The 26,874-nt window shown below is 40.1% G+C and overlaps 1 protein-coding gene across 22 annotated transcripts in view; it reads left to right on the forward strand.

The window, feature by feature from the left end:
* ATP2B2 (ATPase plasma membrane Ca2+ transporting 2) overlaps positions 1 to 26,874 on the forward strand; it is a 372,922-nt gene that overhangs the window by 279,173 nt on the left and 66,875 nt on the right. For 12 of the 22 annotated variants that reach the window (XR_014561209.1, XM_083726734.1, XM_083726721.1 and 9 more), the window contains 6 exons: positions 2,758 to 3,015; positions 3,789 to 3,914; positions 13,181 to 13,303; positions 15,564 to 15,596; positions 17,779 to 17,874; positions 26,069 to 26,110. Coding sequence is in view for 21 of the 22 variants with exons in the window: in XM_083726734.1 (XP_083582860.1) it covers positions 2,758 to 3,015; positions 3,789 to 3,914; positions 13,181 to 13,303; positions 15,564 to 15,596; positions 17,779 to 17,874; positions 26,069 to 26,110 (678 nt within the window). In the remaining variant the exon portion in view is untranslated. The remainder of the gene's footprint in view (positions 1 to 2,757; positions 3,016 to 3,788; positions 3,915 to 13,180; positions 13,304 to 15,563; positions 15,597 to 17,778; positions 17,875 to 26,068; positions 26,111 to 26,874) is intronic. The other 10 variants (XM_083726741.1, XM_083726722.1, XM_083726723.1 and 7 more) reach the window with 6 other exon arrangements.

Below are 26,874 nucleotides of genomic sequence, written 5' to 3' on the forward strand. Positions count from 1 at the left end.
CTGTTTTCTCCCAGCACAGGGTTTCACCATCAACAGGAATCTCATGCAGAAGTGGATTGCTGCTAGGGCAACTGTGGCATGCAAAGCAGATAAAAGTGCAGATAGTGGACAGCCTGCCCTCCCTATTAGCTTACCAATTTGAGTTGATCTGCCTCTAGATAATTAAATAGAAATTGTGGCCCATTATGCACCAACCACTGCAAGACTCTTCCTTACTGACTGCAATTGCCTGCTGAAGCCTGAATGCAAGAGTAACTGTGCTGCAACAAATGGCCATGCTGTCCTCTGCTTATGAGGAAATTTGGATCTAAACGTCACTGCACAATTAGGGACAGCATCCAGCTTGGTGTATCCGGAGCATATTTGATGTAACTGCTAGTACAGAATGAGTCCAGTAAGAAGAGATTTTATGGGGAGGCTGTATGCACAAGGTGTGATACTTTGAAAATCGATCGTTTTAGTGGCCTTGCTTTTATTAGGGCTGAGTGGATGCAGTTTGAATATTCATTCAGTTCTGTCCCTGTGCTGAAGCAGCCCATTTGCAAAAGGGATCACATATTTGCTCTTCCTGCTCTCTGTGTAACTCTCTTTGGTGCTGTTGCTGCTGATGGGGCATAGCCGCAGCTGCAGAAACTGGGTTGCGCTTCAGCATGCTTGAAGTTCAGTTGCTGTACCATGTTGGTGTACTGTGCACTTTGACTTCCTTGTGCATTCTAGATGTGGTGTGGAATCTTTTGTTGAGATAGAATAATAAATATAGTGACACTTCCTGCCTTCAGAGTATTTCTGATTTTCTGTCGCAGTGAGATTTTTCATTCCTTTTTAGGTTTGTCAAGCACTAGTGGTCTACTTACTTCTTTTGTCACTTTTGTCAATGATACCTGATACATCACCAAGTGGTAAAGTGTGTGTGAGAAACAGCTCTGCCAGCGGTTATTCTTAGGCATGTAAGCGCAGCTCAGGTTAAAAGCCAAGCCAGTGAAGGGAAGTGTAAGATCAGCTTCCTTTTCTTAAAGGATTTCCCAATTTGAAACAATTGTCCAGTTCATTTGAATATCCTCTTTTGGGGGTAGATTATCAGTTTGGAATGTGCTTTTGTTCTGCATGCTGCGAGGCAAAGTCAAGTAATTCTCAATAGATGTGTTTGTACACACACACAGTGGAATAGCCATAGCTGATCCTGTAACGTGAAATCTAATGTGAAAGCAATTCTTACAGATGCAATGTGAAATTAATCCTTGCTTTAACTCCCCTGAAATTATAGCATAATATTCACCATTGAGCAATTTGATTCATTCATGCTAACATTGCTTTGCAGCATATTTAGGATTTGCTAAAATATCAGCGTTGAAACACTTGCAGATAATATCATGCAAATTCATCATGACAGCCCTCATAGCTAAGCCACAAAGGAAAGTACATATATGCTGACAGCAGTGTTTATCATCACCTCCAAAGAGCGGCAGGATAGCATGATAACCAGTTCATTAGGATCAGCTGCTGGTCATAGAACAATGAGCTGGCAAAGTATGGTGCGGTGGTTAGCATGCTGGTGTATAAGCCTAGGTTCAAAACATTCCTGGGATCAAGCATGTGGGGCATGACCTCAGTCCTACATGGAGGAGTAAACTCCATTCAGCAATTCAGTGGTGCTTACTTCTGACTGCATAGGTTTAAGTTGTAAAACACACTGTTTTGACAAAAGAACTTCATCAGCTGAAATACAACTTTTAACATTTACTGAGAATACAAAGTAATATTGCAAAGGTGTGTTACTATTTAAACTGCTAACTTTAACAGGAATTCCAGGAAAAGAAAGAGGCATCCAAGAACTGCTTGATTATTATCCTCATTCTCTCACATCTTCTGTACTAATCTGCTAATTTTAAATTTTATTCATTTGCCAGACCAAGGAAGGTTGATCAGTTATCTTGACACTACAGCTGATGGCATTGCCATTCCTACTCTGAAAAAAGAGTCCTGAGAATCTCCCGTTCCTGCTCCACTACACCCATGACTTGCATGAAGTTTTATATGTATAACCCTTTAAGTTATAAGCATCTGTAGGGGATTCAAATTCCATAGCTAGATTTTAACAGGAAATACCAATATCCTCACTGCACGTTGCATAGCTCACAGTCCAGTCACAAGAGGGTTGTATGTTGGAGAGTTCACCACCTTCCAAAATAATACATTCCATTGTCAAACAGCTCTTTCTATCTGAAAGTCTCTTAATGTTTAGTTGGAATCTCCTTTGTTATAATTTGGATCTATTGGTTCAGGTTCTACATGAAATGGGTGTGATTCACAAGCTATTTGTCCTTATTTAATTCAAACTTTTATTGCCAAAATCAACATTCTCATCTGAGAAAAAATAATTATTTTTAAGTTTTGGGGGAAATTATCTTGGGTTTTGGTTTTACCTATTGTGTCCTCTTGCAAAAAAAAAAAAAAAAAAAAAGCAGAAAATAAGCAACAAGTTGAAAAGTGGACTACTGTATAAGTATCTCCCATAAGTAAATACCATGTATTTGTTTATCTTTTTCTTGTGCAGTAATGCACAAACTAATTTCACCAATATGTGTGTTCTGATTTTTTGTGTGTGTGAGAACTTACAAAAGAAACGTGGATTAAATGTTATATATATATATATATATATATATATATAAAGAAACCATTTGCTGCTGCTGCTTCTCCTCCTTTTTCTTTTCTTTCTTTTTTGAAGTGACCTGTTTTTGCTATGTTTTGTCTCTCAAGCCTGTGCTACTGCATCAGGAGGAGCTGAAGATGAAGGAGAGGCAGAAGCTGGTTGGATCGAAGGTGCTGCCATTCTGCTCTCTGTTATTTGTGTGGTACTTGTCACTGCCTTTAATGACTGGAGCAAAGAGAAGCAATTCCGTGGGCTTCAAAGTCGTATTGAACAAGAACAGAAGTTTACTGTGGTCCGGGGTGGACAAGTTATTCAAATCCCAGTAGCAGAGATAGTAGTTGGTGACGTTGCACAGATAAAATATGGTAAGTTTCCTTGCATATGTGACTGGATATGTGCAAACATATGACTTGGTACCCAGCATTCCTTTATGACTTGCTGAATAACGAAGGAACTGGCAGTACAAATCAGCCCCAACCTTGTGCCAGGCTGAGAGGGGTTGAATTGGACAGAGGTGTCCCACTTCCTAGTTCTGCTGGCCTCCTACTGCCTCCCAACATGATCTTCCACCATTGCAGGTCTACAGATGCAGCAGTGTTCCTGCTGCATCATGCAGCCAGTGAGCAGTGAGGCTGTGGATCGTGCTCTGAGACCCAAAGCCCTTCTCGTCCAGCAACCTGCCTTCACAGTGATGAACCAGATACCTATGGAAAGCACAATAGCACTTCCCCTGCTTGTGCCCTCCACAACTGGTGTTCAGAGGCATTCTGCCTCTTGATTCTGGAGGCAGTACACAGCTTTCATGGCTAGTAGCCAATGATAGTCTTGTCCTCCACAAATTTGTCTCACTCCTTTTTAAACTGTACAAGTTGTTGACCATTGCTCCATCTTGTGGTAGCGGATTCCATAGTGAAATTGTGCGCTGCCTGAAGAAGCAAACTGGAAGCTCATCAATATAGCAATGTCTAAGGAAGGTCAGGAGAGACTGCCCTTGTAGAGAGAAAAATGTATTGTGTGAAAGGGATTAAATGTGACACACTTGAGGATTAGTATTTTGATTACGGAAATGTTTTTGAAGGTTCACACAGTAACCTTACTAAATCCACTTTATTTTTCCTTAACTTGATTTTGCTGATAGGTGACCTTCTACCTGCTGATGGGGTGTATATTCAAGGAAATGACCTTAAGATTGATGAAAGCTCTTTAACTGGAGAATCAGATCAAGTCCGCAAATCTGTTGACAAAGATCCAATGCTGCTTTCGGGTGAGTTTTGCACTTTCAGTGAGCTGTTGCTGATTGAGAATCTAGAATATTGCTTTTGTGGCGGTGGTGTTTTAAATTCTCCATTAATTTTTCCTCACTTGGAAATACAGGATTTTAATCTTTCCCAGTAATCTACAAGCTATTTGTTTGTTTGTTTGTTTGTTTGTTTATTGCTGAACTAAGTAGGAACCTGAACCTACAGTTAGCATTTCTGTTTTACTAAACTGCAGTGAAATAATGTGGCATGACCATGACTTAAACTCCCATAATCAGTATGGTATAGTGGTTAGAGTACTGGACTGGGACTGGGGAGACTCAGGTTCAAATTCCCATTCTCTCATTAAGTTCACCTGATGACATTGAACCAGTGATTTTTTCTTTTTCAGCCTAACCTACTTCACAAAGTTGTTGAGGATGACATAAGAAAGAAAGAACAGTATTCACCTTGGAAGAAAGGCATGCTTTTCTAGCTGATAATTTTCTTCCAGTGGTATAACTCTATGTGGTCCCCCAAGTCCCACCCCCACAATGATTGATTGTTTTGGGGTGTTGTTTAAACCCTCTACGTGCCCATTGCCCTTCTGAGGCTCCTTTAGGTTTTAGTTCCCATGTTCAGTAATAGGGATGGTGAACCTTTTTGGCTCCAGGATGTGCCTCGTGGGCAAAATTTGACAGGTGGGCAAGGCCACCTTCCTGTCAAAATTCATTATGCTCAGATATTAAATGGAGGGGAGAAGACTCTCGGAGGCTTTTGCAAGCCTCCTCCCACTTCTCCTATAAAATCTCAATCTTGTAGACTGAAAAGGGAACTGAAGGAGGCTTGCAAAAGCCTTTGCAACTTTCCCTGTTTCCTTTTTAAGTGCTTTGATCTTAAAGGGGATGCAAGGAGATTTGCACAAGTCCTTGGACAGTTCTGCCCACCTTTAAGATTTCAGGGACTTAAAAGGGAAGTGGAAGGAGGCTTGAAACCCCCTTTGTGAGGCTCTCTCCTTCCCTTTTAAGAAGGGAGGCCATTTCTTGTAAGCAAGTGGGCAGCAGCTAAGTGGCGGCGGCTGGGTGGTGGTGGTGGTGGTGGCGAAGTCTGCCATCTCTGCACCTCCTGCTGCCCACGTAAAGGAAAAGGCAAAGGGCTTTAATTTTCACTCACCACCTGATGAGCAGAGATTAAATCCTGCTGCCTAGGCTGCATGGTTCTATTCTCTGTTGGGAACAGTGCAGCACAGCCAATGCAGGATTAAACCCTGCCCTCCCGCCCATCAGCTGGTGACACTAGAGATATAAGATGATGGGCAGGTGAGCATGGGTTAGGGGAAACAGACTGCCTGTGAGCCAAGGATCCCCACCCCTGATCTATAGGCATGCATTTCAAATCTCCCAGTCATTTTGAGGCCAGTGTGGGTTGCCCTGCTATCCTCTGCCCAGGAAGAATACAGGTTGTTACCTCCCTATGTGATTAATTTCCCTCCCTCGACTAATAGGAGCAGGTCCCATCATGGCTCAGAGTCATTCAGGGGCCCATTTTGATCACATGTCATTGATGGGCCTTCCCCCACCTACAGGCGGAACCTACCATATGTGACTCCTCCTTCCTCAACTAACAGGAGTAGATTTCAAAACGGGGCCAACTTTTTTCCTTTTGGTAGAAGGGGTACATGTTTGGGATAATATTCGTGTTTGCTTATGCTTACCCCCATGTCACAGTTAAGAAGTTAAGAATGGAGGAGATTACAAGCTATTTAACACAAAGCTTCATTGAATAGCAATTTGTCAGTGGAATTATCTCAGAACCGTAACTGGAATTTGGTATAGTTATTAGGCTTAGGATTAAGGACAGGGCAATTCAGGGCCGGTCCACCCTTGAGGCAAAATGAGGCGACTGCCTCAGGTGGCAAGATCCACTGGAGCAGCAGATCTGGCCTCCAAGGAATGCTGCAGCATCTACCACCTACTTGGCAGCTCCTGCCCAAGAAATGCTGCTTCTACAGTGGTCTGTTGCTGAATAGGAAGTGGTGCTGCTTTCCTTCTATCCCTATGACAGGGGTTGCACTCTGGGATCTCCTGAGTTCTACACCTGCTGGCATGATTCAGAATGACCCCTTCTCTCCCTGCTCTCCCCACAATGGCCCTTGATTCCTAGTACAAATGTTGGGTAAGATTGATTTGATTTTCTACCCTTGTATCTGATGTAGCACCATGTACTGGGGCACCACTCTGTGCTTTGCCTCAGGTCCCAAAATGTATTGGGCTGACCCTGGGGCTAGTCTATAGTGAAACAGTAGCACACCCTATAGTAACAATATGCATGATTGCCCCTTAGAAAGGGGGGCATGATGACTCTGAGATACATACTTACTGTTGAGGAACATATGCAATTTTTACCATTTCACATGCCGAGTTCTTAACTGGATGCAGACTTCATGAAACATGCATAATACTGTTCCGAAGGTGTGCCCCTCCTACAAAAAAATTAAATGTAAGCCTCGGAAAGGTGTTCCTGTTGGGGAAAATCCTAAAGAACGATCCTTCTGATGGAAAGGGTGAAAGACACCTGTCACTTTTTATTTTGATGAATGGGATGTCTACTCTTTTCCTAATATTGCTTGGCCCTCACACTATGTAGCTACTGCCAGTAATCTGCTGCTCTTGGCCACAAGGTGTGTGAGTGCTTTGTCCATTTGCAAACCTGGCCATGAACAGGAAGATGTGACAGTGGGATGGGGGGGGGGAGGTTAGCCACATGAACCTGGACCCATATAATTTCTGACAAATGCACCTGGGTTCTGTTGCTCACACTGGTGTGAAATAGCAAGGAAAGAGTCTGCTTGCCTGGGCTGGTTTCTTCTCCTTCAGCACATCAACTTCTGACTTCACCCACATAATGCTTAAATAAATGGGAAGCTGGGATGAGTTTAGGTGATTGTGACATGAGGGAGATGGCCTTTTGTCAATCCACTCTCAGCTTGGCCTCTTCTGTGGTGCTCTGACATGCTTTGTAAATAGTGCCTGCTTGTTTAAAACAAGATGAAGAGAAAAGTATGGAGTACTTTAAAATGCTGAGCACTGGCTCAGCATGCCATACAGAATACCAATGCTCAAAGCAAACACAGTGAGATTTTTCAGGATAAGTAGGATAGCGAGTACTAGCAGAGCAAAGATTTGTAGGGCCTAACAGTATTGCTTAATTATTTTGCACCTTTTATCTTTGCACATTGCATTTGACTTAGTGCATTGCATCCCAGCACAGAGGTCAATCCAGAAACAGAAAATAGGAAAACCTGAGCAAACTAGCTGCCATTCAGTTTCACCTCCCATTCAGTCTGAAGATTTATTTTCTGTTTTTCATACTTAAATTCCCAGTGCCCACTGAATATGCAGGCCCAGTACATTCCTTGTTGTAGAATGTACCCATATGAAAGTTTCAGTTTATTTTAGAAGTACCCTGACCATTTTGTTACACTGGGCAGACAGCAATTATGGCCCAAGCATCCTTTCGATATGTTTGGGTCCTACCGTAGCCACTTACACTTAGGCAAAAAAAGAGGAAGTGCATTACCAAAAAAAGAAAATAAACTTCACAGCTGCTCCTCTACGTTCTTATGGTTCTTAATCTTCAAACCAGGCTTGGACTGGACAGCTCAGTATTTTCCTCCTATAAAGTAGGGCACATGGCTACCCTATGGCCTGTCAGGTTGATTATACTGCATTTAGCTGTTCTAAATAATTCTTTCCTGCACCTTTCCAATTCTGAATTTTGGAACGGAGTGCTCTCCTTGAATTACAACAGCATTGCTTTGGCTTCAAGTCTTACTATCACAGTTACTTCTTCCAATTTAGCATTGCTTGCTTGCCATCTGTGCCTTCACACCACTTGTGTTTGTGGTAATTCTGTTCTCATTAGAATTAATGTTTTGGCTGCTACATATTTTGGAGTGCCAAATAGGACAGAGTACTGCTAAATGTATTGGGATTTTCCATTTCCAGCACATTGTTTTCAGCTTGATTTTTCAGAGAGAAAGACAGTTAGTTCCCTTCTTTGTTCTTCTTTTGGACCTGCGAGTTCAAGTCAATGGTGCACCCCCCCCCCTTCTTTGCTGGAAGTTAACCAAAAGCATAAGCTTCCAAACTCGTCTTCTGACTGCATTGGAGAAGAGGAAAGAATGGGAGTCACATCATACTTCACTATGGTTTAGCGTGCAAATGTAGTCAATTTATGCTTATAACATTGAAAGTTTTATATTACGGTACATATTGTGGTTGCTTTTGGTCTAACCATCCCCTTTTTAATATAATATCCAAATGCAATAGTAATTGAAACTATATAAAACCAAAAAAATCCAAGGCAGACCTTCCTTGAGCCTGCACCTATTACTGCTGTTTTACTGATCAGACAACATAAATTGGGAATTTACTGTTGTTTTTAAAGCTACCTCTCTCCTTTTTTAATACCAAAAGCATTGAGTAATACTAGGTTTGGCATTTTTGTTTTCTGGTTCTTGGGCTGTGTGCACACCAGAGCTTTAATGTGCATGTGAAGTGCACAGATCTGATTTTTTCCCCATATGCACTTTTGTGCATGTTCTTCCACATGTGAGTGCTTTCAATTGAGCTCTATCTCAAATGTTTTCCATCCTGGCTAGTGGGTGGTATTTGATTGGATGCATTTTCACTGTTTGTTGTTATCCCTTCCCCTCAATTAGTACTTTCCCACTCTCTTTAGTTCTGGGAACTTGAGGTGCCTTGTGGGTATGCACACGGGAATTTGCTTACCTGTGTATGTGACCACTTTTTTTTAAAAAAAAGAGAGAGGTACAAGTTTTCTGATATACCCTATTTCCACAAAACAGTGTATTAATACATTAAAAACACATGTGTGTTGCTCCTGGCCCCAGCAGCAGTGCACTGAGGGCCACCCAACTAATGGAAGTAGGGACATGATGATAGATGGCACCCACACACATAAACAACAGCACACACATAAGCAACCCACACACATAAACAACACCCACACACATAAACAACAAAACCCAACTACCAACACTAAATGCACTTCAGTATGTCCACAATGGGGTGACAGGCAATTTTATATTGGATCCTTTTTTTCTTTTCTGCGTTATCCACACATTGGGAAAATTCACATTAGATGGGGTGAAGTGTGACTTATCACTTGGATGAGGACAGTGCTATGCAGATGACACAAAAAGCATCCACACATGATGCATTCAATCAATTTTAAACTGCCACATGCAGCTGGGAGGAGTTGCGGTGTGTGGCGGGGGGGGGGGGGAGCGTCAAGTAGAGATAAGGGTCACGTGCACCTCCTGTCTACTGCTTCTGTCTTGCAAATAGCTCCATTCCAGCATTCTTCTGCTTTGGCAACCAAATGCATAGTTCTGGTCTCAGAAATGGCAAGCTGGTCACTTTGTTTTAAGACAACTTAGGAGTTATACAGTGAAAGCACATCAGAATATGGCATGAGTCTGAAAAACCTGAAAAAAATAGATATTAGTTTGTCGAGAAGCAAAGAAATGCTGGTGGTCATTGTGCTTTATTAGTTTCTAAATAAATAAATAAATGCAGCTATATTAAGGAATCAGGTCAGTCACTGCCTGGAGAAAAACAACTCAAATTCACTCTTGGTTCTCTGGCAGTAAATGTTCCAGTACGGGTTTCTTGCTAAACAGAAAGAGCAAGCTTCCAACCTAAGAGGCCCTGTGCTCTTTTGATTTCACTGAACATGCAGATGTTTGCTTGAATTTGCCCTCACTTTTGAATGTTTTTTTTCCAGCTGCTTCATTGCATTGACAAGGTTACTTATTTTTTTCATTAGCATAACTGAACCACGACCTGCTTATATCTGCAGGTAGAACATCTGTGTTTGCATACTATCGTGGCAAGTTTTAGTTCCACAGGAATAACAAAGGTTTATCTTTTTACCATTTACACACTCCTAACCTCTCCATTTTTTGTAAGTTTTGTTATAGAGGTTGTCAGGGCGGCGCTTTCCACTTTGCCACTCGGGGCGAAACAGGAAGTGCCACCGTGTCTGATGTTGCAGACATACCTGCTCCTGCCTTGCCATCTATACTGCCTGCTCTGCCGCTGCCACTGGCAGAGAGCATTTGGGGTAAGGTCTCGGTAATTTCAGCAAGACCTTGGCCAAATTCATTGAGATCTCACCTGAAATTATCACTGATGTTGGTGCCACTTTTTTGCCACTGGTGGATGCAGCAGAGCAGGTGGAGCACCTGCAGGGGTGCAGCCTCAGGGGCTTCCTCTGCTGGAGGCAGAAGCCTCGTCCCACCTAATGCCAGTGCTGGCCCTGAAGATTGTGGTTTTCCCTTCTCTTTTAGGCTCACTATAAGCTAAATGTGAGGAAAATGTCTCAGAGATGGCATTTTTTGTTTTTGTTTTGTTTAATTTAGTAGTTTTATATACCAATAGGAACCTAACTTTAAATAAAAATAATCCAGCTAAACCAGAAGTAGGTGTGCAACAGTGTGAAACATAGTCATCACACAAAACAGTTGATCTTAGATGGTCCTGGGAAGGGACAGTCCAGCTGAGACAGGAGCTGATGTCTGATGAAGTCTCTGCCTGTCTTCTCTCTGCCAGTTGCAGTGGTGGTTTATCATATGCCCTACAAGAATTGCAAAAAGACTTGTGATGCACAGCAGTGCTTGATCTGGGATTAGGACCCTTAACTGGAAAATGAGGGCTCACAGGCTGAAGACAGAGAGAGGAGAGAGAGAGAGAGAGAGAGAGAGAGAGAGAGAGAGAGAGAAATAGTTAATGTAAAAGGTGAAATTAAAAAAAACCACATAGCATGTGGAAATAGATTTTCTGCTTACAAAAATAAGAATATACTTATTCAGTTATGAAAATGAATAAATTAATGCAAAGAAACCACCATGAATATACATAAAATGTGTGGATGAATTCAAGCAAGTATTAGCTTCAAAGATATAATGGCTGCCCAGGTGTTTGAGAGAAGCTATCAGAAGAATCAGATTGCATTTCAGTTTTTTTAAGATTGGATGATAACAGTGACATAAAAAGCTATCATGAAAAGTATCCGTGGCACCATATGTCTGAAAGCAAAGACAAAGAACTCCCTTTTTTCTTCACTGAGTTTTGTATGGTAATGAACTTATAAATGTGACATACTAGGAAAAGGACCCAAAGGGTGATTTTTAGATAGGAGCAGCAATGATAAGGGGAAGCAATTAAATTATGCTTAATTGACGGAAGTGAGAACTGTATTTATAGTGAGAAATACAAGATGACAATAGCAGACGGATGGGGGAAAGCTCATTCCCTAACATTTTTGGACAGTATGAAAGTTAAAGAGAAAAGAGAACTGTAGACAAGTTGGAGAGAACTGAGTAACACACCTGAACCTATCAGGAAGAGTGTGCCATACAACAAAAGCTAAGCTCTTGCATGTGCAACCAAAATTTGTATTTTAAAAAGTTTGATTTTAAAAAGTCCGCCCCGTCCTCCACTGCAGTAAAGAACACAGTTTATATTATGCATTCCTTTAAAGGTTTGTAAGAATAATATTCAGATTTTACATGTGGGTGGTATATTGTGGAAACACACTAGGGGATGGTTCACTTGTAGAATCAAGTACAGGATGGTTTGAAGGAGCAGCTGGGAGCCTCAGGACCACAAGCCTTGGTATTAGACCCCTCTGGTTCAGACTAACATCACATGTCTCGGTGCAATGGAGTAGCTTTTAATGAACAGAAGTAAAAGAAATTGAATTCGCAGGCCCGATGCAATATTAATGAATTATATCCATTAAAAATGTACAGCCCACTTTAGTGCCGTTTAAATTGCATACTATATCTGAAATTACCTACGCATGCTTTAAGGCAGGAGATAATATCAGAAAACATCTCAATATCTTTTGAAAAACAGAGTCAGTCCAAAAGCTTTGCCATTAGCTTAAATTAAACAAGGGGTAGAAAATTGCAATGAAAATGTGCGCTACTCAGACAGGTCCAATGGATTTACTAAGAAATAAGTCTTACTCAGTCCAGAGGGATTTGCTTTTAGGTGGGAGTCTACTGGATTATAGCCAGAATTGCACAATCTGATGGATATAGATATGAGCTGATACTGATCCTTGGGACTAGGAAAAAAATTCTGAGTGAAAACAGAGGATCCTTTTTTGCAAAATGTTTTTTACTCCAATGAAAGTAGGGGCTCATCTACAGTTCTGCTTGCCCTGTGCCTAGCAAGCATGGGTTTAAGCGGTTTTCAGCTTGTCCCACACTTTCTAGGCACAGGTCCAAGCCTTTGTCCTGCCACTTTCCCCCAGAAAACCCACTCTTCGGTGCTAAATTGGAACAAATAGCAATCTGCAGAAAACCCGATTGCTTTTTGTTCAGATTCAGCGTTAAGACTGGGGTTCCCCAGGGGAATGGATAAGCCCCAAGCACAGATTGTGTGACAGCCAGGGAAGGAAACAGTTCCCAACATTGCCAAGGCATCTGTCTGGGTGATCCTCTCTGTCTCGCCCGGCTGTGAGATGTGATAAAACTGGTCTTGCAGTGAAGTCCACGAAGAGAGGCAATCTTCCCCCCACCTCATCGTCAAGGCTACCCGATAATGCTCCCTGTCTTCCTGGACTGCACTGTGAAGGCAATTCCATTACGTCTTCTAATACACTCTGTCAAGTCAGTGAACATATCTGTGCTTGGGCAAGGCAATTTGGTAATGCTCTTTCCTGCGCTTTGCTGAAGGGACAAGAAAACTGCCCTCACAGTGCAGCATGGGATGTCAGTTCCAGTCAGTTGCTTTGATTCCTTCTTCTCTCCTATGAAGACAGTGCTTTAGTGTTAGATGAAATATTCTGGTTTTGCTGATCTTATATTTTACATTTTCATTCACTCTTTATCTTGGACTTACTTGGACTTGTATAACACTTGTCTAATAGCCCTGTAATCATTACCTTCATATTGCAAATGTGGGACTGCGGGTGAGAGGTTGTTACTTGGCTACTTCCTGGGTTCATTTTAGCCACTGCGCCAGCTCTTAAGATGAAACTTTAGGTCACACTCCACCACAGAATGGAGAATGTTTAAAGCTCATTGACTTCTCTGGTCTTAAACAAAATTGATTCTGGATTGCATTGTGACCTTAGATTGAAACCTGATCATATCACAGGGACAAGGTTGGTTGTTTTTTAAGTATCATAGTATATTGTACAGCATTACCTCCCAAAGCAGAAAGTATTAATATCTATATTTTAATTTTTTTAGGTACACATGTCATGGAAGGTTCTGGAAGAATGGTTGTTACTGCTGTAGGAGTTAATTCTCAAACAGGGATCATCTTTACTCTGCTAGGCGCTGGTGAAGACGAGGAGAAGAAAGATAAGAAAGGTGCAAATTTGATCACATCAAATTTCCTCAATGTCTGTTTTTATTACATAAAACTGATACACAAACTAACTACACAGCATTTATTTCTGATTCACTCCCATCATTTTGGGGGGCAGGACCTATGACAGTCACAACTTTCACATGCTAGATGTATACCAAAGTATTATTTTGAACATTATACCTTTTGTATGTAAAATGTGAGAAGGGAAAAGTAAAAAAAAAAAGTTCCGGGCTCACCTACGTTCCACACAATCTCAAGCTAAGTTTTGTGTTATATATCCCAAAATCATAACAAAGAGAGATTTCAACAAACATAATTGAGTGCTGTTGTTAAAAAAGAAATAAATTACTACTTTCATAATTTTTATCCTCACATTTGAGATCTAATTGAAATTGTTGTAGTCTTGGATTTTATGTTTCAATTTAACGTCATAATTTTAAATTGTGCCATATTTTATCGTGCACAGTTCATATTTTACTTGATGTTAGCATACAACTAACATTCATCCAGCTTTTGTTAATTTAGTAACTGGTACCATTCCAATTATCTGTATAAGATGGGGACTTATCTTTCTAAACACAATCTAAATGTTGGATCTAAGCAGTCTATTCTCTGGATAGGAGATGTTTCCACTTACAGAAGGGGCGCTTCCATGAGCAGAACTCTCTTCTCATGAATAGAAGCCCATTCCATTAACAGAACAGAGTATTTTGATCCAACCCATGCCTATAAGTAGGCTGAACTGAGATGGTCTCCTTTGTAGAATATTTGTAGAATATTTCTTGGAAAGAAAGCCACTTACGTTTCATGGGAAGTTATGTGAAGATCACTCTTCAATTTCCAGATTCAGGCAGCCTTCATGAAAATGAAAGCTAAAATAATAATAGGGATCTGTTCAAGTTTCTTTTCCCAATAAATCTTCACTGCAACTGATTGATTATTGATTATTCAATTCAAATCAATTCAATTCCTGCATTCCTTATTTAAACAATTTATTCCTTTCTTTTATCAAACCATGCATCATTGATATAGGTATGGTTAACAAGCAAATTTTTTATAAACATAAAAAATACATACACACTTACCTTATACTTTTGCCAGATGGTCTTATATCTAGTTAAACTGCAGTCCATGTGGTTATGATCCAGAGCAAAGTTGACCACGTCTGTGACAGTCACCCTTTGCACCATTGCAGGTCATGTTATAGTCTTACGTGAGTGCAAATAAAAATAAGGGAAATATATTGAATGTGTGCAATCTTCTTCATGAACACAGTTTTCTTACACTCCTAAATCAGAAAGGGCATTTTTTTTATCCCCAGAGGTATATCAGACCTGTGCAGAAGCTTTACTATGACAAGCAATGATAATAAATTTCAGTATGTCTATATGGTAGGCATACTTCTAGAGTTCATTTGTTTAGTATTAGACTAGATCAGTCAAAACTAGGACAAAGTGAAATACAATTGCCAAGAAAGTGTAGGAAGTTGTATTTGGTGTACAGAATATTCAATGTAGTTCTTGCAGTATTCCCTACACTTACAGTACACATTAACTCTAGGTTTACGCAGTATACATTATCTCTATGTAGGCTAATAGTGCTACATTACATGTAAAGCTAATATGATAAACGGGGATTAAAATGTGTTTTCTCAGAAAACAATGGCTGGTGATTGAGGGCTTTATAGCTAATATATTTTAAGCAAGAATTGTGTAAGACACACTAGTAATTTTCACATAGCCTGCCACAGTCTACAGTCTGGGCCTGCTTTTCTGTGACAAGATCCTGTGTAATTCTTCCCAGTGTTTCCTCTTTCTTCATTTAGTGTTTATTCTTCCTTGTCTTGTATTTTAATTTTTTAAAAGAGACAATCTGTCAGTCTACGCCAGCAACTGAGGGATAGGTGAAAAAAGAGGGCCATATTTGTCATATAACGTCCATAAAACATCATTACACATCCAATAAAACACCTAACAAAATGCTTTCATGGAATGTCAGTCTTCCAAGCACTGTTCCTGTGAACACACTCTTTATTTAAACAGAGCTTGTGGATGAGTCTGGCATGAGCCCCACTGAAATGAGCAGTGTTTGTACAGCAACAGCGCTCATTAGATTATGTCCCTATTTCCTAAGCTCAAACATACATCCATTGTTATGTATGCTTGCAGCTTTCTGAAAGCCTACCAATCAGATGTGTTTGCATTTCTCTAGATGTATGCATTTCTTCCTCATTAACATTTTGTAAAAATCATCATACAGGTGTGAAACAGGAGGATGGACATCAGCTTCCAGGTAGAGTAAGAAACCTACCATATCAGAGGAAAGGCTGAGGCTTTTAACTGGGACTTTCCCAAAAATGAGGGTGCGGAAAAGACCTGAGTGAATAGTCAAGAAAACTTGTCTTCACTACATGATTGGAATCTAAAAGGAAATTTCAGTTGGAGTTCTTTTTGCCCATTTTATGTGGCTGTTCCCCAGACAAATTACTTCAGAAAAGTTCGTTTAAAATATGGACTTTTAAAACCTTATTTAAAAATGGAAGCCATTTTTAATTTTTCACTTACATATTAATAAAAAATGGCAGCTAGTGGGTAAACCAGAAGTCTGACTCCAGTGGGCGGGCTGAAGTGCTAGGCAGGCAGAGGAACTCTTGAAGAGTTCAAAGAAGCCTCACTGAACTTGGGGCCTAGTTTGTCTTCTGGAATCTCCATTGGACCATTAGGCTTATTAGGGCAGAGGCAGGGTAGACACAAAGCTAAATAAACATAGAATAAGACCTGCTGGATTAGACCACATGCGTATCAAGCCCAGCATCCTGTTTCCCACAGTGGCCAGCCAAATTCCTCTGCAGATTCCATAAGCAGAGCAAAAGGCAAAAGCTTTCTAGTGTTGTCCCCAATAATTTCAGAGGCATGCTGTTTCTGCTCTTGGAGGTAGCATACAGTCATTGTGGTTAGCAGCCATTGTTAATCCCTTTGGATTTTAAAGCTATCTAAAGCTAGTGGCTGAGCCGCCATATGCTGTGGCAGTGGATTCCATAAATTAACTCTGTTCTGGATGAAGAAGTACTTCCTTTTGTCGGCCTTTAATCTCTTGTCAATCAACTTTATTGGATGACCCCAAGCTATAGCACTGATGCAGTACTTGTTCTCAGTTAAGCCTTGGTGATATGGCTGGCTGACCTCCGCAAGCCCTACAAGGGGACATCCAGACAGACCAGAAAAGGAAGCAGCCAGGCTCCTAGTGAACCTTATCCCTACACTTGTAGTCGTCCCCCCCCCCAAATGTTAAGATGGGAATTAGGGGGCTCTGCTTGATGATGAGCCTCCTGCCAGCTTGTGTGTTCTAGCACATGCCCAACTTCATTGACCTCTGGAGTTCCATGGTACCATCTTAACTTTAAACATCTAGTACTAGAAAAGCAAATCTAAGATCAGACAATTTATTTATCTAAATAGCATGTTGTCCCAAGGCATTATTTATGTGACACTGAAAATGAACCATGAATATTTGAAGCCAAAATTGTCGCTGGAAACATTTGTACAGTTTCAGATCATTTATTCACTGCAGATTATTCACTCAGCTCTAGCGCAGCTAAATTCCAATCAATGCAAAATCTGCTGGGAACTTTTGCTTCCTCTTGATGTGAAGGAACTTCTCGCCTGACCTATCCCCCCCCCACTCCCCGCTGCCACCCCTTGTTTGAAAGGGAAACTGCTGACATTTTAGAACTGTGATTGACTTGATTTGATTTTCTGTCATCATTCAATGAACAATGAAAAACAGAATTGGTAATACAATTGCTTAGCAAATCTTGAATGGAATATATATAGATATATACACACACAAACAAAAATAAAGAGCCTAATATGGCTCGTAATTGTACTCTTGGGTTTCCCAAAATCTCTTTTGAATGTAACACTGGAAAATGTGCCTTATTATTTTTAAAATGAATGAAGGATTTAAATAGAATACCTTTTAGATGCATAGATAAATAAAGCATATTAGTTCTAGTAAACATAATATTGTAGTTATTTATGGATGTCCTGAGAAATGCAGGTGCTTAAATAATACTTTATTTTTTTCTTACACTTCAAATCAAAACCTATTATTATTATTATTATTATTTTTAAAAAGTGAGGCATCTTAAGAATGTCTGCGTGGAGGAGCAGAGGAATTAGAAGTACTATGTAAAGTCAGTTTCTCACCAACTCTGTTAACTCTGTTAAATGTCTTTCATATTTACTTTTATAATATTCCATGTATGAGTTTTTGTTCCCCACTCTTGTGACATTCTTGTAATAACATCCATTATGTTGCTTACTTTAAAACAACTCCGTTTTGGAGAGAGAGAGAGAGAGAGAGAGAGAAATGAAGCCACATTAGTCCATAAATGTGATCCTTTCTGTCATGTGAATTTGTTCATATTATTATGATTTATTCTTTTTTTTTCCTTTTATGCATTATTACTCAGTAGATTCTTCCCATACCTCCTTCCACCCTCCTTCAACTACAGATGGGGCAGCAGGTGCAAATGCTACAGATAATGCAAATGCCAGCTTAGTCAATGGTACGTTAAGAACACCTAGCTTGTTTTTATTTGATGGATTTCTCTCCTTAACTCTATAAGCTTCCCTCTTTCTCTTATGAACGGCACAGATGTTGTATGTGCATGTGATTATTACCCTGTGAGAGCTCCTATTGTATCGCAGCTTATAAGAGATGCCACAAAATCCCACTTGGTCTTAGCCAGCCAAAATCTTTGCTTCTCACTGATGCAACAATGGGACGTGAACAAGTAGGAATCAAGGAATCTTTTATTGCTGATTCAAACTATTAAAAACAAACTACTGCAGCAAGTATCTGCCAAATCCACATTTCCTCACAAGGTTTTCAGTGCAAAGCTGTTGTTTCCATGCTTTCCAATGTCTATTTGAAAGAGAGCATGATTTTGTTTTTCATTCTACTGTTCCAGTGTGGCACTCTCATAAGCATTCATAGTCTCAACATAGCTTTGGGAAAACAATCCTGCTGGGGTCAGGAATCTGGCTTAAACTCTACCAGTAGCATTGTAGTGCTTTATTGTGCGTTCCCACAACCTTTTGACTCAGCACTGAGCTAAGCATTTACTGTAGGCAATGATAGTAGATAGCAAACTATTGCTGTGTACTACCGTGCATGTGCTTGGATATGGTTTCATACATTTTCTTTCTTTCTTTCAACAAATACAACTTCACCTTTGCAATTCTGAATGTGACTTTGGCCAGCTTCTTGACTCCATTTCTTAGCATGCCCATACAATAAACTGCTTTATAATAATATAAATTTATAGTAAGTATGAATGGGTGTATTTTATCTCAAGCTTGGATAGAACACTTGCTTTTTCTCTAAACTTATTATAATATCTTTGCTTGATTACATTATTGTGCTTTTAGCATCTAAGTAGTAATGAATTATTTATGATACCACTAAATTGTAACCAAAGCATGGATGTTATACAATGTTTATTAATCCTATTTATAATTGGATACACTTCATGTCCTGTAATAAGTTTAAAAAATGAATGTTAAATGTATTTTCTGGAGCCCCAAAAGCAGGAAATCCTAAAGATCAGAAATGAGGAATTTGTGGTCCTCAGGATGTTGTTGGAATCCATCTCCCATCGGTCCAACTAGCATGACAAATTGTCAGGATTGATGGGAATTGTAGTACAGTGTGTTATCGGAAAACAAGTCTAGACCCTCTTAAGTAACATAACTAATTTCATAGTTGTTCTGTTCCTGGTAAAAATATGAAAACAATACCATCTTAATAAATTTGAACATGCTCTAATTTCATTCTTTCTGCTGCTGAATCATATTGGAAACAAAGCCTTCTGAAACTTGCAAAATCACACTCTTGATGTGATCACAAGTCACAAATCATCCCTTAGGGAGCTGTGAATACTTGCTGTACAACCAAATTGGTCTGTTTAGCTCAGCATGGGACTGTATTTGAGAGATGGAGGCTGAAATTGATAGCATCGTCATGTTCGGCTCATCTGCAAAAGTTCCTTGACAGACAAATGAATGCAACCTTCATAAGGAGGCTTTGACAGTATATTAAGAAAGGGCCTGTTGTATATGTAGGTAGCCTGGCACTGATACAAAAGCATATTTAGTGTATGTCCTACATTTTAAAGAGAACTATTACTTATAATGTGGTGGCCACTATAGTGCCTGGCATGTACTTGAGCTCTCTTTTAAAGTTTAATGTACGTATTTTACTTTATTTAACAAAATTTATATACTGCTTGATTGGAATAAATCCTCTAAGCAGTTTACAGAAGTATAAAACAAAACAGTTAACAGCAGCTATTTAAAAACATTCAAATGATAATTAAAATCAGTATCTAGAGAGAGAGAGAGAACACGTATAAACATTCTACACATCTAGAAAGGCTTGTCTCATGGTGGCCATGAGTTGTATGGAATAATACAAAATTAGAAAGACAATCTCTCTGGAGAATCTTATGCTTGTCATGGGAACTCAGCTATAGTTTGCTTGTCCTGATTGTGCAGATCACATAATATTACACACACACACACACACACACACACACACACACACGTCTATAGTAACAAGAAGCATTCCTCAGTACCAGGAAAAATATACAAGGTGGACACACTTCACTCATTCTCATTTCACAGAAATTGCTTAGAATGTACCTGTCCATTTTGCCCCATAACATTTATTCAAGGAGAGCTAGAGACTTACTTTTTTTTTAATGCAAACTCAGAGTTTGGGATACCTGCCCAGGGCCACCATTTAAAGTTTTGCTGGGTGTCATCGCCCCACCTGGCACCGTGTTGGCAACTCCTGTACTGAATCAGGTGGGATATAAAATATTTCTGTGCTTACTGTGACATGCATATTGCTGTCAGAAAATACCTATTCTAGGATAGCTGGTCATTTCCAAGCAACAATATAAAACACAGATCCCCTTTAGATTCTCTACATCTGCAGTGGAGTTTTTCTGCCTTGATATTTGAGCCTTTGCTAGGTTTCCAACTTAATCCTATAATCCCCAATGAACAAACAGGCAAAAATACCCACACTATATATATGTAACAGTCCATACAAACAATCCATTTAAATAGTCTAGAAATGTATACTTCCCAATACTTGTTAAATGCAGTAGTCCATGACTATTGCTTCACATTATGGCTTTAAAATATTAAGTACACAAGAGTGAACTTTGTGCTTCTACTTTATGTCTGAGTTTTGAAAGATGGCAACTTAATTTCTGTTATCATAAATTAAAAAATATTTCATTACTTGTCATTATGGAAGTATTACTTTTTTAAAAAATAAATAAATAAAGCTAACCTTGAGGCTTTGGTGAATAGTATTTCCCATGGATTTTTGAAATGTAGCAGCTGATTGAAATGTCCCACCAGAACCACTATTTGTCCTCCAAGACCAAACATGCACCCACCCCACAGGGCAAGTAGCTGTTTGGGGGGTGGGGTGCATTTCAAGCAGGAAAACAGCATGGAAGAAATAGTACAAGTCTTCCTTTGTACTACAGTTCCAATTTAAACTGAGTCCCTCTCTCCAACACAACTGTCATTAACATTAAAAATGCTAAATGATCCAGCTTATGGATCTCCTGGACCATACCCATTTGCCCCTTGCAATATGGAAGCATTTGCTGGTGCTGCCAGCATTGCATCCTGCCAGGTCTCAGTGTGTGCTAGGGAAGTGGTAGCAATTACCTGAGTCAAGCTAGGCTGTACCAGAAGAGTCATCCAAAGCCTCAAGAAGGCTGAAAAAGGCCTTCCGTTCCCATTGGCCTTCCTTTCCCACTCTGACCCCACCCCCCACCCCCGAAGTGCTGCCTGCAATCTTTAAAGAACCATATATGTGGCTGTGGAGTAGGGAAAGCTACAGGAAACTAATTCCCAAGGAATTATTGGAAGAACCATGTCCTTGGGTTAGAATGTTATAGAAAAGAGTACTGAAGGCTCTCTCCCCTGAGTTGGTGACTTGTGAATCAACTGAATTTGAGTCTTCCATGGTGTGATGCTGGGACGTGGACACAGGGCACATGGCAGTCAGCTCTCTATACCACTGCCTAATTTGGGGGCTGGAATGTATGTGAGTGAGCGAATGCATGAATGAGTGTATCATATTTGTGTTTATCTGTGGATGCATCTGAGTATATGAGAAAGTGTGGGTGTAGTGGTTAAGAGCGGTGGACTCGTAATCTGGGGAACTGGGTTCGCGTCTCCGCTCCTCCACATGCAGCTGCTGGGTGACCTTGGGCCAGTCACACTTCTTTGAAGTCTCTCAGCCCCACTCACCTCACAGAGTGTTTGTTGTGGGGGAGGAAGGGAAAGGAGAATGTTAGCCGCTTTGAGACTCCTTAAAGGGAGTGAAAGGCAGGATATCAAATCCAAACTCTTCTTCTCTTCTTCTATGTGCCTACCACTCCTATGTTGCCCCTGGAAGGTCAACCATAAGGAAATGGGGTCCTCAGGCTGAGAAAGTTTCCTACCCTGGATTAAAGGGTAGTCTGCTCCCTTAGACATTTTAGTAGTGGGTTTAAGAAAGACCTTTGAATTCCCAATGAATAGGTTTCAAAATGATCAAAGCAGATATTTTGGGAGACATGGAGGGCACGGGGAAGTTGGGGAATGCCCTGTTACACAAGCAGAAGTCCTTGTGCAAGGCTTCCTCTGATGGAACTTGTTAGATGAATCCTACCCTAGACCAACAACAAGACTTCACTTACCTATAGTTCCAAAAAACTGCTAAATGTGTCATTATTTAATGAAATCTAAGTAGTGTATCAGGAATATTATATTAACATCTGCTAGAAATATAGGTCTGGTGTGAGACTCCTGCCATGTCTCCCTGTGCTTCCGAGGTAGCTCTTCCCAATTTTAGATGATTACCCATCTCCCAGCTGAGTCCACAGTCCACCAATGTTATCGTCTCAGTTGCAAATCTGAAATTGCTTCTGCCTCACTGCAGTTAGGCTTGAGGAAAAGCCTTCCATTTGTTCAGGAGGCTTTTTTGAAGCCTAATTGTTGCAGGAGTGGGCAAGATCTTCCTGATGATTGCTGCTGGGTAAAACATTCCCTCCAACTGCATTGTTCAATAACCGTTATGTTTATGTGTGCACATATATGTGTAGTTGTGGTAAGTATGTGTGTATTCTGCCCCAATGTTTTGCATAGTCCCCAAATGAGTTCAAAAAAGACCCCTGGGTATTGTCTAATTCTGTCATGTCTGTCAGCCTTTGGTATATGCTTATTATACATTTTACAATGGAGTATTGGGCTAGAAGAAAAAGTAACATACTCCCTAATAGTCATTTCTGCAGTTTAGTAATATAGTATATGTGTACAAATCACACTGTCTAGTGGAAATACATAGTTTTACCTCTCAAGAGAGGCAATTTATCCAGTATTTCTGGATCTCCAAAAATGCTTCATTGCTGAGACTTTCCTTGTCACATCCCTTTTATTTATCTCTGTGATATATTAACATGCAACTGCTATCCCATCCCATAGACACCTGTCAACTGGCTTCAATATTTCTCTGTGCCAGATTCAGCATTTCTCTGTGTATATTTGGTGAATTTTTTTTAAGCAGCCATTTGTATCTAGCAGCAGCTTTCTCCAGACAGAAACTTTAAAAGTGAACAGTTGGTACTGTAATTTTAACATTACATGAAAACATTCAGTACAGAGGAAAATAAATGAAAATATATTTCTTTTTTTATTAAATTATTTAAGGAGAAAAATGCAGATAATTTTTTTTTAAAAAAAGAACCTTAGCCTAAGCCACCTTTGCCCTAATCCCACCTGTGATGCTGTGCACACAGAACACTGCTTCTGCATGTGTATTCCCAGCAAGATGAAAAACTGTGTGCATAAGTGGCACATGTGGTTCACAGCTGGGGCTATACATGCAGTACTCTATTATAAAAGGTTAAAATTCCCATTTCCAGCTCTTCAGGAAGGCCTGTAGAAGCCTGAATTCATTCCTTCATTTTTCCTGCTGAACTGCTGATTTCACATTTTATGGAGAACATGATAGAAATGTATCCTCCCCCCACTTTTTGGCACATTGCAGCACTCTTGCACTCCATATTATGAGCATGGAATGTGGAAATTGCAGTTTGGCGAATCTAGTAGAAATGTATAGGGTAAAGGTAAAGGTACCCCTGCCCGTACGGGCCAGTTGTGTCCAACTCTAGGGTTGTGCGCCCATCTCACTTAAGAGGCCGGGGGCCAGCGTTGTCTGGAGACACTTCCGGGTCACGTGGCCAGCGTGACGAAGCTGCTCTGGCGAGCCAGCACCAGCGCAGCACACGGAAACGCCGTTTACCTTCCCGCTATAAAGCAGTCCCTATTTATCTACTTGCACTTAAGGGTGCTTTCGAACTGGTAGGTGGGCAGGAGCTGGGACCGAAAGACAGGAGCTCACTCCGCCGTGGGGATTCGAACTGCCGACCATACGATCGGCAAGTCCTAGGCACTGAGGTTTTACCCACAGCGTCACCCGTGTCCCTTTATGAAATGTATAGAAACACTATAAAAGAAAAATGAATAGTACCTTACATGCAAATTTAAAATAACCATTGTTTTCAAAATAATCATGCTGCTCTGCATTAGAGGAATTTATTATTTTATTTTACTTTAAAATTAGTCACTTTGTTTGGCAAATATTTATTAGCTTCAGGTGGGGAAATAACAGCAAGTAGATCTGTAATTGCAATTGGAACATGTAGGATCGTTTATAAACATTGCCAGTCTAACACTTGTAACATTTATACAAATGTTGGAAAGATTGTTCTCCAAAATTAATTTTACATTTTGGAGAACAATCTTTCCAACATTGGTACAGTTCCCTGACTGAAAGATATATACACCAAAACTGTATATATCTGCACCTTGCCATATCCATTCATTTCAGTGGAGAGAATGGATATTTACCTGAAAATGAATGCACATGCAGATCTACTTCCTCCCTTAAAATAAATAGGGAATGATTTCTGAGAGGGTGAACATTCTATATACACAGCATTCTGTGGTGAGATCGCTGGTTTGGGGGGTGATTATAACTGAATTTTATTTTATTTGCAGGAAATGCCAGCTACTCTGAATATCTCTAGTTCTTTGATATTGGAATTCTAAGGATTAATTTCATCAGGGTTTTTAAATTATAATTTCGTTTTCCAAATTTTAAAATCAGAATGCAGTGTTTATTTCTATATTCTGGTTATAATATTAGCAACCATGGACTCTTATTGGTTTAAGCAGTTTGATTTGTCAAAAGTACATATTGGATTTTTACAGTGTAATAGATTGTACTAGATAGTCTTCCGTTCCCATGCCAGATCTCCTATTTTATTATTTTATAATATGATACATATTGCTAACGAATAGCATATTTTAAACATACTAATTAAACTTTTGAAAATTGTACTGTTAGAACAGTCAACTTATGCCAGTTTGAAATAACACCTAGATTGTTGGAGCATTATAGGGTAAGCTCTTGGGAATGCCTTTTCATTTCTGAAGCCCAGATCGGTGGTTTTCCAACAGTGTGCTTTGGAAACTTGGGGTTTGTTGAAAGTTTAGCAGGGGTTCCCCAGTGAAAATATTGGCAATGACAGGCAAGCTTACTTAAACGACTGCTTGCTCAGCAGTCTTTCCCCTTCCAAAGTGGAACTGCAGGAGATATTAAGTTTGGGGATGGGAAAACACAAGGCTGCACTGCACCTTGAAATTCCCCAGGTGTAGACAAGAGACGTGAGTGTTAACGCTCAAAGAGGAACTATTGGCAGCTGCCCATGTCCCCCAAGAGAAAAATTCCTTGAGCACCAGGGGATGACGTTAGTTTCTTCAAAGATGAGAAAGGCCACGGGGCCTGTCTTCTTTCTCCCATGAGTATATTGAAAGTGCAGAAGATTCTGCCAATGTAGAGCCACTAGCAGTATCTATTTCTCCTGGCAATAAAGGGGTTTGAACCAGAAGTCCCATGACAGCACCTTGGGACTTCTTGTTCATGAGACCTATGATCCTGGTAGAAAGAGGCATTTGCAATGTCACTAAGCAGGCAGACACTAGAGCAGCAACAGAGGCTTTACCCATCTTTGGAGGAGCCATTGTCTGCCACCACCACCCCACCATACGTTTTCTCCCATTGGAAATGGGGTAGCAGGCCGGAATGGTAGAAGTGCAAATGTAAGGGTGGGGCTGTGTCTGTCTTGACTGCTCTTTTTATTTGTGTGAGCAGATCAGACAAGCCTGCCAAGTGTCCTAGGTCAACTGTAGAACATGCCCCAGAAACCTTTGCAACACAGTATAAGTAAGTTTCTATATCAAGCAGGTCTATGTCAAAAGTATTTCCTGACAGAAGAACGCAGAATCCAAAATACTGGGTTAGATAGTTTCAAATTATTGCTTTAGGCTTTGCAGTATAAAAACAATTATTATTGCTCCAAAGTGTTTATGACTTTCTATTATTACTGCAACAGAGGAGGCCTTGGTGGTAAATGATAAACTTGGTTGTAAATTTTTGTTCAGGAAGCTCATTCATGCATATAAATACATCATAAAAATTTGCATTAAACTTTATTTAAACATGCTCATAACGTGTTTTTTTGGCCCTTTTTATTTAAATCCCCCTTTGTCTTGTGTTCTGTCTGTGCGTACTGATTGTTTACTGTCTGTTTTTGTTTGTTTGTTACAATTTTTATCACATAGGCAAAATGCAGGATGGGAATATGGAGAACAACCAGAATAAAGGTAACCTTCTTTTATATTAAGGAGGATTTTAAACATGTACTTGAATTTAGTTCTGCAAGTATAGTATCAGGAATATCACCCCCGCAAAAAAAAAAGTACCTCAAAAGCAAACTTTTAAATTTTTTATTCCTATGACAAAAACAACACTGTAAACAGTCCAGCCTTTTTCTTGCCTCCTTTAAGCCTTCATGTTGGAATAACAAACCATGGGACGCTGATAGATTCCAACAACTTGGAGCTGTCATATCCATCTTACCAGAAGGCTTCAGTCAACTGCATTATCATGAAAGCTTCATGGAGCTCTGCTCACACAACCTCTCTTTTCTAGTGCTGCTTCTGCTGTTTCACTTCTGCAGTCTTCTCCTTAGTGCTATTCTGTGGTTATTACTGTGATATGCTCACATAGGGAGCACTGTCCGTGCCACCTTGAAGGTATTCTGTGCCAGTGCTAATATCAAGTTGTGCATAAAGAAGGATTTGCAACTTGCGGCTTAGAGAATATTAGTGTATTGGACTTTTAATCAAGTTAGGCTGAAATCCTGCAGCGCTGTGTGTGAATGCAGGGAAGCATGCACCCAGACAGAAGTTGTAGTCACTGCATAGCTAAAGAGCAATACACTTTTCAGATGGACATCAGGTTGCATCTGTGTAAAAGGGGTTGCAGAAGAAACTTCAAAAGCACTGCCAGGGCACATGTGGTTCTTCACCACATAGACACATAACCCTTGTAAGATTTCAGCTAGTTGTCAAGCAGTGTGTTTCAT

This window comes from Podarcis gaigeae, assembly GCF_964106915.1.
Source record: "Podarcis gaigeae genome assembly, chromosome: 2".
NCBI classification, from domain to species: domain Eukaryota; kingdom Metazoa; phylum Chordata; class Lepidosauria; order Squamata; family Lacertidae; genus Podarcis; species Podarcis gaigeae.